We start from the raw sequence: 13,737 nt of genomic DNA, 5'->3' as shown, positions 1-13,737 counted from the left end.
TTTGACATTCAAGAGAAAATATCAATCACTCCAATCACTCTATGATTATCTCCATCAATCTCAATCAATCCATGGTTATGGTCATCAGCAATGACAGAGTTCATATCTTTTGATTTGGGGAATTGACAGAAGCAAACTGATTACTATTAGAATCTTTTTTTTTTTTTTTTTTTTAAAAGAACCCAATATGATTTAAAAAGCAATTTACCTGTTAGAGCTTATCCTAATCTACAAATACATAATATTAGGCAGGGAGGCATGCATCGATCTTCGGATAAAAGAGATGAAAATAATAAAGAACAAGGCAAGGCATCTTCCGAGAAAACAAGATGAAAGTGAAAATAAAGTACAATAATTGTCAATTGTCACAGGGGTGGTCTTGATCACCTGCACCGAAAGAGAGAACAAAAAAGTGAAAGCACTTAAATTTTTAACTATTCTTAAGCGATAATGTAATCAACAAACAAAAATTAAAAAATGAAAAAGCAAACAAAACGTCATTAAGAGTTAGTTTAATCAGTTTTTCCCTAATTTTAGAAATAATCAGCTTTAAAAATATTTTGTGTTGGAGATCCCATATCGACTAGACAAACTTAAGCCAATGAGTTTATAAGAGTGGATAATTCTCCCACTCAATAAGACCTTTTGGATGAGGAATTAGATCCAACTCCAACAAGTGGTATCAGAGCCAATCTCATTTGAGTAGCGGTAGGTTGCTAAACTACCTTCATTCATAGGCAAGTGGACCATATAGGCTTGACTGTGAAGGGGAGTGTTGGAGATCCCATATCGACTAGGCACGCTCAAACTAATAGGTTTATAAAAATAGGTAATCCTCCCACTCAATAAAGCATTTTGGGTGAGGAGTTAGACCCAACTCCAACAAGGGAATGTGTTTAATAAATGACTTCTAATTGTGTAATCGGTAAATTAAATATTTAAAAATATTTTTATAATTCTAATTTATATTTTATACGTAATTAATAAATATTAAAATAATTTATGTGCGGGGCCTTGATGTAGCTTCGCCCCTGCTTTGGTTCATGAACCTTTTGAGAAAGTTTTGATTAATTAATCAACTTTATAAAATAAAATTAAGTTAGTATAACCTTAAGAAAATTTGCGCAGGGCATGCGTCTTCCTGGAAAAAAGATGAAAAAAATAAAATAGAAAAAGGCACAGCAATCAATCAAAGACATAGAGATAGTGGAATATAAACTCCTTTACTCTCTTATGTAATGTTTTAGTTTAGTCCTCTACGTTTTGTTAATGCGCAGTGCCTCTCATCACTGGAACTTAATGGCTTCTTCTTCTTCTTCTTCTTCCACTACTCCTAAACTAAAGTACAAAGTTTTTCTTAGTTTCCGAGGTGAGGAGACCCGGGAAAACTTTACAAGCCATCTGTATGGAGCCTTCAACCGGGAAAACATTAATACTTTCATTGATGATAAACTTAACAGAGGAGAAGAAATTTCTCCAGCTCTTTTGAGTGCAATTGAACAGTCAAAGATCTCGGTTATCATTTTCTCTAAAGGGTACGGCTCTTCAAGATGGTGTCTCAAAGAACTTGAAAAGATTATTGAATGCAAGAAAAAGTATGGTCAGATTGTAATTCCGGTCTTTTATCACGTAGATCCATCAGAAGTAAGGAAACAAACTGGGGATTTTGGGAAAGCATTTTCTCAGCTTGAAGAGCGTTTTAAGGTTGATGATCCAGAGATGTTGCAGAGATGGAAGAGTGCTTTGACGGACACAGGCAACATATCTGGCTTTGATTCAAATAACACTAGGTAATTAGTTTATTATTAATTATGTCTTTTATGTAGTAATTTACTTTCGGCTATTTTTTTTTTTTTTTTTAATCTTTTCAAATTTACTATGTTTTAATTATTATTATTTTTATAGTGATAAAAATTATTTACTTTAATATTTATTAATACCTTTTTTTATCAATACAATTACAACTTCCCGACTAGACGATAAAATGAGAAAACCTATAAAAGTATAATATGATTTATTAAATTATAAAGAACTTGTGCTATATCGAAACCTTAATTCATCAAGTTTGTATCACATGTGTTTAGTTATATATAATCTACAATTTCGTTTAGTGTATTTTTTGCTTAATTATTGGATGGGATTATTAAATCTGTATATGATGTACATGTGTCTTGTTTATAATCTAAAATCTCATTTAGCTTGTTTTTAGCCTTAATTTATGAAGGCATTAGAGTAGTTTAATACTCTATTCCATAAAATTCTCATATCCTAGGATGGAAAACTACTGTACTCTAATCTTTGACCGGTTCTAGGAAATAAAATTATATTATCTTTGTTTCTTTTCATTTATCTAATTTTATTATTATTTTATTTATTTATATTTTACTGTTTAGGAACGAGTCACAACTTGTACAGGATATTGTCAACAATATTTTGAAGCTATTGGATGAGGAGTACTCGGTAATTGACAAGAAGAACCTAGTTGGACTAGATTCAACAGTCAAGCAGATTGAAAATTTATTATGTACCGTCGGTGTTTGCAAACTAGGAATTTGGGGCATTGGGGGTATAGGTAAAACAACTCTTGCTGATGCTGTATTCAGAAAAATCTCTAAACAGTTTGAAGCTGCTTACTTCATTCGAAATATTAGAGAAGAATCGGAGAAAAGCGGGGGACTAACTGACTTGCGCCAAAGACTTAGCTCTAGAGTTTTAGGGGATAAACATTCCAATAGTGGGTTCACCTTGGAAAGAAAAAGGCTTGGTCGTGTTCTTATTGTGTTTGATGATGTAACAAAATTAGAACAAATGGAATGTTTGATGGACGAATTTGTCTGCTCGGACTCTGAAAGTCGAATAATCATAACGGCAAGGGATGAACGAGTACTAAAAGAATGTGATCACATACATGAGATGAAAGGATTATTTGGTGATAACGCTTTTCAGCTCTTTAACCGATATGCTTTTCGAGGAAACAGTCCAACAGAAGATTATATTGAGCTATCATCCAGGGCAATAGCATATGCTAAAGGTGTTCCTCTTGCTCTTAAAGTTTTAGGTTCCTCTCTATTTGAGAGGACAAAAGAAGATTGGAAAATTATTCTGGAAGATTTGAAAAGAATTCCTCATATGGATATCCATAATGTATTAAAAGTAAGTTATGATGGGCTAGATAATAAACTAAAGCAAGTATTTTTAGATATTGCTTGTTTCTTTAAAGGGTGTGAAAGAGAGCTTATAGAAGAAGTCTTGGATGCCCGTAGCATTTATATAGATGTTCTTATTGAAAGGTCTCTCATAACTACCTCATCCAACATCGTAACAACCTCAATCAACATCAGAACTACATCGTCGAACATCATGACAACTTCACCCAACATCATAACAACCTCATCCAACATCATAACAATGCATGATTTACTTCAAGAAATGGGTAGAGAAATTGTTCGTGAAGAATCAGCTGATAATCCTGCTGAACGTAGTAGGCTATGGGATTATGAGGAAATCTGCTCAGTATTGAAAAAAAATAAGGTGAGAGCCAAAAACACTAATTTTTTTTTTTTTTTTCTACTTTATATATGAGAAACAATAAAATATTAGCTTGCAGAATACTCCTTCCATTATCACTGGGAATCAGCTTAACTGGTAAAGTAATTGGATGGGAATATGAGATCTCTTATATTTACATATTTTGAAAAAAAAGTTGAAAAAATAATGTTTAATATGAGAATTAAGTACTTGACACATTATGTAATTGAGAAATTTCAAACTAATTTATCGTCGATCTGTTCTTGATTTTATAGGCGAAAGGAGCTATTCGAAGCATAAGCTTGGATATGTCTAAAGCAAAAGAGATACGTTTACAACCTAAAGCTTTCAACAAGATGCATAACCTAATGTTCTTGGAAGCCTACGGCTTCACCCGTGGGAACAAGGTACAGGGTTTTGAAGAGCTTCAATCTGATTTCTCTGAGCTAAGGTATCTTTGTTGGTATAATTATTCTGCCGAATCATTGCCCCGAGATTTTGATCCAGAGAACCTTGTTGCACTCTACATGATGATAGCAAAGTTAAACGACTTTGGACTGGTAAAAAGGTATCTATTTGTTAACTTTTATATTACCATTTTGTGCTTTAAATTGTAAATATTTATAAGTTATTTCTATTTTTTTTTTTCAATTTATTCAACTTGTTATTTTCTTACAGAAACTTAATAAATTGAAGCATATTGACCTCAGTCACTCCAACCATCTACTCCAAATACCAAATCTCTCATTAATTCCAAATCTCAAAAGCTTGATTCTACAAGGTTGTACAAATTTGTATGAGGATTTCTCATCTATCCGTGATCTCAATAAGCTTGTCCTCTTGAATCTACGAGAATGTAAAAGATTTGAAAGTCTTGCAATCAACCCTGGTTGTAAATCTCTTCGAACACTTATTCTCTCCAAGTGTTCAGATCTCGAAACAGTTCCATATATCCCCCATTCGGTAGAAGAGTTATATTTAGATGGAACTGCAATAAAAGAATTGTCGTCATTAAAGCATCTTTCCAGCTTAAAAATATTGAGTCTTGAAAATTGTTCAAAGCTGGAGAGTCTCCCAGAGAGCATTGGTGAATCAGAAAATCTTCGAATAGTTATTCTCTCCAATTGTCCAATGATCAAAACAGTTCCATGCATCCCTAGTAGTGTAGAAGAATTATATTTAGATGGAACTGCAATTGAAGAATTGCCGCCATTAGAGCATCTGTCTGCACTGTTAAAATTGAGTCTTAAAAATTGTTTAAGACTAGAGAGTCTTCCAGAGAGTATTTGTGAGATTAAATCTCTTCGATGTCTTTATCTTTCGGGTTCTTCAAAACTGTCAAGTTTGCCTAGTGGCCTGAAAAATTTAGAAGCACTGGAGGAACTTGAAGTGGAGGGAATTGGTATAACAGATATACCGTCGTTGACTTTAGCATGTTTGAACAACCTTAAGAAATTATCTTTTGTGAGATGTGGGATTCAGAAGCCACCGGTTTCCCTACTGTTACAGTTAGAGGACTGCCACAAACTGGAGCAGCTAAATCTGAAAGACTGTTGTATTGAAGTGTTACCCAAAAATCTTGCCGGATTACACTCACTGGAATTTTTATATCTTGGCGGAAACAACTTTGAGAGTATGCCAGAGAGTATCAAAGATCTCCCGAAGCTGTATGAGCTTGATTTAAGCAATTGCCAGAGGCTGAAATCCTTACCGCAACTTCCAGATAAGCTACTACGTATAGAAGCAAAGGGTTGCACATCACTGGAAGCAATATCAGGTTTACCAACTCAATGCCTAAGTATGCGGACTCACAACGAGGAAATTAGCTTCATCAATTGTTGCAATCTGAAACTAGATTTGACAGATGCTCTGCCGAATATTGAGAGAAATGCAGGTCTATGGTTTAGCTCTGGAGTAAGTCTCTCTCTCTCATATTATATAATATAAAAATATATTTATTTACTTTTTTTAAATAATTTAAAATTAAGAAGGTTAGGAGTTGATGATTTTCTTGGCACAGGAAAACACAACATCGCTGTCAAGGGTTAACCTGCCAAAGGCATATAGCCTACCAAAGGCATATAGCCTGCCAAAGGCTTCTTTATGTTACCCTGGAAGCGACATTCCAGATTGGTTTAACTTTAAAAGTCAGAATGGTTATATAGAGCTTCCATCAGATTGGCTCAATGATGACTTAATTGGTTTCGCTTTGTGCGCTGTTGCATCGTTTCGAGACAATGAAGAGGCTGAACCTCTGCAAGTTCGCTGTTTTCTGGTTGTTGGCGAGACGATCGTTTCCTCTGGCTGTTTGTTTAATGATTATGGACATAAGGTTATTGAATCAGATCATGTGTTCTTAGGATATGATTATGATATCATGGCCTTGGAATTGCTTACTCTCAGCTCGAATAGCAGGGGCTACATGGAGTTCTATGTTGGGCATGGAAGTAATAATTGCGGAAGAAAAACCAAGTTGAAAAATTGTGGAGTCAGATTGTTGTACGCCAAAGACAATTATACGAGAACAGATGGAGGAGTGGAAAGAGACCAGAGATTTCCATATATAAATCGTTGCTTGAGGTGCCATCTCTATTGCTGCGTGGAACATGATGAAATGGACGAAAAAAAACCATATGAAATTTTAGATAGCTGGTCCCCGTATTCAGAAATATACAAGCCACCAATAAGAAGGGATTAGTAAGTTCGATTAAATCACGAAATTACACGGTTTGGTTTCTAATATTTGATTTCTAGGTGAAGCATAAGTAATCTTTTTATTTCAAAAGAAAAAACAAGGTTTATACAATGATCTTGCATTATTTATTCACATGTAGAAATAACATATGGCTATGTTATAATTTTTTTTATTGATGTAAATATTCACTGTATTTTACAGTTCAAATTATATCGGGTGCAAAGTGGTTGCACACCATCTGCATCGGAAGCGCATGGACTGGGCTAGACCGGTGTGAAACTTGGAGGTTGGAATCTTCTTAAGGAAGAGGTGATGTAACTCCAAACAGATGAGCTTATTATACAAGGTTATTGGAACAATTTGAATGATTCTCTTTTACTTTCCCATGTCCCTCCGGCTGTAAAATGATGGCTGATGCTTGTGCAAGTTCAGCACGGCAGGTTTCTTCTTGCTTTGGTGGGAAACCCTCCACAGGGAAATCAAGGCTTTTTACTCCGTTTCTGCGCATAAACGGAGGAATTTTTTTTAAAACATATATTCATGCCCTATGCTCTGCCGTTCTCCATTCTGTTCAAGAATTGTGAAGTTATATATATGCTTTTTTTTTCCTTATGTTATTCGTTGTCTTTTCAGACTGGCTTGATCTCGTTTGCACATGCTAACGATTTAGCTGGCAACTTGGCGCATGAACATCTCAATGTTTTCTGGATTTTCTTCCCTGGAATCGAATTATGTTAGCGGACTACTGTGAGTGGACACATGCTGTTTTGATGTTTCTGGTGCTTCGTTTTCTGGACTGTGAAAGGATGCTGATTGCACTTTAATAGTGTTGTAAGCCGACATTATGTCAATGTTCTGTTTTGTTTCCTGATGTTTCTGCCTTCTGAGGCTGCTTTAATCTTTTACTTGCATTATCAGATTTGTTTCCAAATAGTTGGACTTCTTATCACAAATATTTCCAGATTTCTACATAATCTTTTACTACTGGATCGTTTTTCTGTCGCACTTCAACAGAGTTACTATCTGCTTTTGCTGAAGTTTGGTTTTCTGGCAGTGAGATGATGTTGATTACTCTTTTCACTGTTGTAAACCGCTATTACTGGTTCATTCTGGTCTTCTTATGAGATGTTGTGTTTGGTTATTCAAGGATTTGAACAGCTGGTATAAGCAAAGGACATATTATTATTAGTCTCTATAGTAGTCATATCACGCCATCATTTCAATATGATGACGTGATGTCAATTGGTGCTTCAGCCAAACATCTCCAAATGTCGTTAGAAGAAGAATGATTTATTTTCAGTGCCGCAAGAAAACCTATAGAATGAAAATAGATCCACGATTTTGGGTTTTCCACTCATATACATATTCCTGAGGAGCTTACTTCATATAATTCTGGAGAGGTGTAGAAAGAACATGTGTGCATGCTGGCACATACACACTAATTCAAAGTCTTAGTATGACTGTAATGAGCTTACTCAGAAACTGTCTAGGACATTTATTTACATGATATAAAAATATGGTTAAATAAACCAGATCACACCAAATTTGCAGTTCAATTTAACGTAAAGTCAAACACAGTCAATTGAGAAAAAAAGAGGGAAAAAAAAAATATTCTCTGAGAAGTTTTTAGTTCAAGAGTAATTACTATCATGTCTCTCTTGTAGAGCTCTCAAGCGTCCAATCAGGTGAGAACCAACGAAGGCACAATGTGCTTGACGCTTCTCTTTATCAATAAGCCTAAGCACCGCAAGCCCCCCAGCAGAACATACTGGGTTTCCACCAAAAGTGTTGAACTGAATCTTCTGAGCCATTACACTAGCTATCTCTGGTGTTGTCACTACAGCTTCAAATGGCAAACCATTGCCAATTCCCTGGAAAATGATATTATCTTAATGTAAATGAAATATTTGAATGAGAACCATAAGAGGAAAAAAAAAAAACCTAAATTGGTGATAATATTGAAAAAGGCTAATTGTTCATGCATAGGGCAACATTAAGAACTCAAAGGATTATCATCAAAACCTTTGCCATGGTAACTATGTCGGGAATGACCCCTTGTGTCTGAAAGCACCAGTAGTGGCTTCCAGTTCAACCAAATCGAGTTTGCACTTCATCAGCAATGCAGACACCACCAGCTTTGCGCACAATGTCATAAACATGTTTTAAGTATCCAGGGGCCAATTCCACTGCTCCACCAACTCCCTTAATTCAGTCAAAATTTAGAAAAAGGGAAGTGCAATTTTTAGAGACCAATTCAGGCTGTTGAAAGCACCAAGTTTATATATATCTTTGGCGAAAACTATCAATCAAAACCTGAACGGTTTCAGCTATAAAACCAGCAACCTTTCCTGAACTTCCAAAATCAATGTGATCTTGTACGTCTTTGGCATAAAGGGCTGCATTTGAGCCAAAAATTCTATGGTATGGATCTGGATTTACAACATGATGGATTTCACCCTGAAAAGTGGCAGATCAGATTAAGAATACAGGTTGAGTTTCACTCTTAAACATGTTATTTATTTTTTCTTTGCATTAAATAAACAAACAAAGAGAATAAACTAAGTATATATGATACAAATCAATTTACTCTTCACTAAAAATTTTCAGAAAACAAGACTGAAGAAATAAGCGGCCAATATTTGTAAAGTAAGCTGTAATTCACACCCCATGTTAACATTGTTGGTTATTCACTAAACCAGCTTACCCTTGTGAATAGTGTATGAGAGAAGAAAGAAATGCTATTAATCCCTAATGTTCCTGAGATTATGAGTTTCACACTATGTTGTCATTGCAAACAATTCCAGATATCAAAATTTATCAAACAAAAAACCATGTTAAATACATATCCTCCGAACATATAGAAGGTGGACAAACCTGTGGTATGGGGTACTTCCACGTGTTTAGGGCAGTCAGTCCAATTGTATTGGAGTTTCCACCATGATAAGCATTTCTTAGGGCAATCATTCCAAGATTACCACTGTAAAGTCTGGCCATCAATATTTGTAGTGACTAATTAGGCTCTCAACTATGCTAATCAAATCAATCAGTGAGCAAATCAAGCAATAGAATCAGAGATTAAGTAAAGCATGAAACTAAACAGAAAAAGAAGAAATAGACACAGGGGATTTATAGTGGTTCGGCTAAGAAAGCCTACATCCACTCTTCAAGGCACACTATAGGATATTTCATTAACCAAGAGAACCAAAGGTTACAAAGAGTAAACAATCAAAGAATAACAAGAAAGAACACACCCGTTTCAGCCCTCTCTCTACACCCTCTGTATTCGCACAAAATAGTCAGGAATTTATACACATCAAGACCCCATTGATCATCTTCCAGCTGTCCTCTAAGATCTGCAGTTTGTTAGAGCAGAGGAGCACTAGAATCTTCTGTCGTTAGGGCTGAGAAGGAACCAGAGAAGGCGTGAAAAGAGCTGCGCATTCTGCTGCAACAGAATGAAATTCGTGTGCCAGATAAGGCACTTAAGTCTGCTAGCTGAAACGCTGCCGTATTGGTTTAATTTGAAGCTGACTTCTTTGATTGATGCTGACTCCACCATGGCATACACAAGCCACATCATCATCACAACATTGCTAGTTCATTTGCTTCTGTCCCAGAATTGTCGAAATACACAACCTGCATTTCAAATCTCAAAGTAATTAAAGACATTTATATTGTCATCATAATGTTGCTATAAAGTGGCCATCTTAATGTGTCATGTTATAAAATGAAAACGTCATCCAAAAAATATCACCATATAACAGAAAGAATGACAACAAGTGCTACACTCGAGAACAAACCTTTAGATTTCCAGCATTTTTGATGCTAATGCCTCAGCAAAGTCAGCTATAGCATGGTGTAAGTATATAGTCGTTGCATGCTGGAGAAGATTGATTTGCTCTGTAATAGCATTCACGATATCAGGATGGCAATGCCCACAAGACACAGTAACTATTCCAGCAAAAGCATCGAGGTACCGCCTCCCGCTTTCGTAAAACAAGTATTGCATTTTCCTTTCAACAATATTGAGCTGTACACCAAAACAAAGAAATAATACCGGCTAATCACAAAAAGGAACAGCAAAAATAAAGAATACCCAATCATGCAATAAACTTGGCTTAGCATTTGCGTACAACTTCGCTTTACAAACCGAACATTACAAAAATTTAAACAAGTTGATAAAAATTCAGCACACTCTTGTCACATAGATATTCCATTTCTCTTCAACAATATTAGCAATAACTCAAAAACAATAACAACTAATTGGATTCTTTGATAAAAAGTGATAATCAAACTAGAAATTAAGCAATTATGCAACTCTCTTAACTTCATATCCAGTATGCTTATAAAATTAACTAAAATTTTATGAATCAAGTTCATAAAATTTTATGACTCAAGTTCATACAAAGGCCCAAAACAAAAGAATATATAATTCATAAACAACATAACAAGCCATGACACTAAAAAAATCCATTTGACAAAAGTAAAATACTCTTTGTCCTTCAAATGCACCAAAAAGAAAAAATAAAACTTTCAAATAGAAGCACTTAAGCTCCATAACAACTAGTAATCACAAACAACACACCTAAAAAGAGTTCAACTTTAAGATAAAGATCATATTTTAGTACAAAAACACTAAAAAATGATCTGTTAAAACAAACGCATTTCCCAAAAACACAAAAACTTACAGGCTTTTGATGTAATAGAACAGAGAAGGACCCAAAAAGCGCTTTCTTTTCTCAAGAACTTGTCAGCAGAAGGACCCAAGTATGGCTTAGGCTGATAGTCAAAAGGCGGTAACTGAGGCGGCAAGGAAGAAGAAGAATCATCATCACTAGGAACCGCAGAGAGCGAACTGCAGAGACTCCTCCTACAGTTCCCATAAAGCACCGGCTTCCTCTTCAAGATTGGCCTCTGCAAAAACGCCATTAAAACCCCACTCTCCTTCCAAACTTTCTTCTTTTCTAGAAACGAAAACAAGAAGTGAAATGTAAAGCAAAAGGGTCCAAGAATAAAAATAAATTTGGTGAATTGGCGCTTGTCAGTCATGAAGTTCATTGAACACTAACTTGGGAGGTGATTTGTTGTGGATTCATTTAACTAATTAATGAGGTTTGATTGTGATTATGGATACGTATGAGATATAATAAAAAATTAAAATTAGGGGAAACTAAATAGTACTAAATTAAAGAGAAGAAAAATGACGGTTCTTCTTCTGATGTCCAGCCAGATAGATTAGTTGCTTCTGTCAAAGCATTCCTCTACTTCTGCATTATCTTTCAATTGTTCTTCTATGATTTGAAGCTTCTTTAGCTCTTGTTGTTAAAGCTTTCTACAAGCTTAGCAAATCCATCCCCAAAAGTTCCGTCTGATTCCTCACATGTGATGGATCTATGTGATAAAACGGGTATACCACCTCAATTTGCGTTTTTTGAACTCCAATATCTTCACAAGTTCTTCGAGACACCATCTTGAAGAGGCATAACCTTCTGAAAAAATAATAACTGAAATCTTTAATTCTTCAATTGCATTCTCGAGAGAGGACGAAATGTCCTCTTCTCTGTTAAGTCATCACAATGAAAACATTTATACCAAAAGAGTTCAAAACTCCAGGTAAAATGCTTCGAATATGTGTTGCGGGTGGCGAACAGGTGTTGTATAAGCTCTAAAATCAAACGAAGCTGATTGTATCTGTTTATAACTCTCTAGCTGGAAGCTAATTTTATATTTTTTTTGGCTAACTATTTTGGCCAAATAATTATCATATTACTTATATTTAATTTTAAAATTTTATTATATAATTTATTTATTATTATATTTTTTTAATAAAATATACTTTAAATCACATTTTCTCAAACGCGTTAATTATTATCAATGATTTACAAGTATTTTAACCGAATGCATAACTGTTTAAATTTTAAATATTTACGAGTTCAAATTACGTTATAAATACTAACTGTTTAGAAGCTAATTTATATAACTCGAACAAACAAGCTCTAAGAAATACATATACTCTTTTCTGGGCAGATGTCATTTTAGAAAGAATCGCTTAACGATACGTAAGGTCGCTTAAGCGATCATAGTCTGGGCAGATGTCATTCTGCCTCAGAAAAGATCGCTTAAGCGACCATGTGTCTTTTAGGAAGAATCGCTTCAGCGATATAAATGGGTCGCTTAAGCGATTCAGTCTGGGCAGATGTCATTCTGCTCAGAAAAGATCGCTTAAGCGACCATGTGTCTCTTAGGAAGAATCGCTTCAGCGATATAAATGGGTCGCTTAAGCGATCATAGTCTGGGCAGATGTCATTCTGCCTCAGAAAAGATCGCTTAAGCAATTCGTTTAGTGCACTTGTTCCGTTATTATATTTATATTAAACATTAGTTCTTTTAACGTCAATATGAAACTTATAAGGGTTACGATTCATTCAGAGCACCTGTTCTGTTATTACATTTATATAAAAACTATAGTTCTTTTAACGTCAGTATGAAACCTATAGGTTTACGATTCGTTCAGAGCACCTGTTCCGTTATACACTTATATAAAAAATATAGTTCTTTCAACGTCAGTATGAAACCTATAGGGTTTACGATCGTCAGAGCACCTCTTCGTTATTACATTTATATAAAACATATAGTTCTTTACACGTCAGTATGAAACCTATAGGGTTTACGATTCGTCAGAGCACCTTTTTCGTTATTACATTATATAAAAACATATAGTTCTTTTAAACGTCAGTATGAAACTATAGGGTTTACGATTCGTTCAGAGCACCTGTTCGTTATTACATTATATAAAACATATAGTTCTTTTACACGTCAGTATGAAACCTATAGGGTTTACGATCGTTCAGAGCACCTGTTCCATATTACATTTATATAAAACATATAGTTCTTTACACGTCAGTTGAAACCTATAGGGTTTACGATTCGTTCAGAGCACCTGTTCCGTTATTACATTTATATAAACATATAGTTCTTTTACACGTCAGTATGAAACCTAGGGTTACGATTCGTTCAGAGCACCTCTTCCTATTCATTATATAAAAACATATAGTTCTTTACACGTCAGTATGAAACCTATAGGGTTACGATGTCAGTGCACCTGTTTACAGTTATGCTAAACATATGGGGTTTACGATTCGTTCAGTATATTTTTATATTTGTTTGCTTAATTATTTAGGAATATTAGTATATTTTTAATAATTTTCGACCCATTAAGTGAATTAATTTCATTAATACAAATAAAAAGTTTAAAATTAACAAAAACACCCCACCCACCCAACTTCCCAGATTTTGGCTACTGTCGACAGCAACAAACGACCGAAAATGGCCGGTAAGGCAGAAGTGACCTTTTCTGGCCAGATCCACCGTGGATGTGGCCGGAAAAGGCCACATCTTGCCGTCATGGACTTTCAATGAAATGTCCGACTTTGAGGTCAACGACGGCCAAATGTTGGCCATTGTTGACCGACAACGATGGCCATATATTTGGCTATTGCAGACGACAAGATCTG

General features: G+C 35.0%; 2 protein-coding genes and 1 pseudogene across 2 annotated transcripts; 1 reads left to right on the top strand and 2 right to left on the bottom strand.

The window, feature by feature from the left end:
• The first annotated feature begins 1,155 nt into the window (after positions 1-1,155).
• Positions 1,156-7,532, top strand: LOC116139859 (disease resistance-like protein DSC1). Its single transcript, XM_031425497.1, has 7 exons — positions 1,156-1,790; positions 2,394-3,531; positions 3,804-4,106; positions 4,207-5,442; positions 5,549-6,225; positions 6,425-6,532; positions 6,857-7,532. Exons 1-6 carry the CDS (start codon positions 1,270-1,272, stop codon positions 6,498-6,500), a joined length of 3,951 nt encoding a protein of 1,316 aa, XP_031281357.1. The 5' UTR covers positions 1,156-1,269; the 3' UTR covers positions 6,501-6,532; positions 6,857-7,532.
• Positions 7,533-7,742: 210 nt separating this feature from the next.
• Positions 7,743-11,173, bottom strand: LOC116139884 (annotated as a pseudogene).
• LOC116139858 (alanine--glyoxylate aminotransferase 2 homolog 1, mitochondrial-like) lies at positions 7,855-9,217 on the bottom strand. Its single transcript, XM_031425496.1, has 4 exons — positions 9,098-9,217; positions 8,537-8,680; positions 8,333-8,425; positions 7,855-8,094 (listed from the first exon to the last, which is right to left on the bottom strand). The coding sequence occupies exons 1-4, from the start codon at positions 9,215-9,217 to the stop codon at positions 7,855-7,857; spliced, it is 597 nt and encodes a 198-aa protein (XP_031281356.1).
• Positions 11,174-13,737: the final 2,564 nt, after the last annotated feature.

This window comes from Pistacia vera, unplaced genomic scaffold, assembly GCF_008641045.1.
Source record: "Pistacia vera cultivar Batoury unplaced genomic scaffold, PisVer_v2 Contig36, whole genome shotgun sequence".
Classification (NCBI taxonomy): Eukaryota; Viridiplantae; Streptophyta; class Magnoliopsida; order Sapindales; family Anacardiaceae; genus Pistacia; species Pistacia vera.
The sequence above is the reverse complement of the archived record's forward strand: the minus strand, read 5'-3'. Positions and strand labels throughout refer to the sequence as shown.

Coding starts and splice junctions, on each gene's coding strand:
- LOC116139859 (XM_031425497.1), top strand. CDS start 1,270: ATGCGCAGTGCCTCTCATCACTGGAACTTAATGGCTTCTTCTTCTTCT. Junction 3,532..3,803: donor CAGTATTGAAAAAAAATAAG/GTGAGAGCCAAA, acceptor TTGATTTTATAG/GCGAAAGGAGCTATTCGAAG. Junction 5,443..5,548: donor GTCTATGGTTTAGCTCTGGA/GTAAGTCTCTCT, acceptor TTCTTGGCACAG/GAAAACACAACATCGCTGTC.
- LOC116139858 (XM_031425496.1), bottom strand. CDS start 9,217: ATGGCCAGACTTTACAGTGGTAATCTTGGAATGATTGCCCTAAGAAAT. Junction 8,426..8,536: donor TTATAGCTGAAACCGTTCAG/GTTTTGATTGAT, acceptor GACTGAATTAAG/GGAGTTGGTGGAGCAGTGGA. Junction 8,095..8,332: donor GTGTCTGCATTGCTGATGAA/GTGCAAACTCGA, acceptor ATCATTTTCCAG/GGAATTGGCAATGGTTTGCC.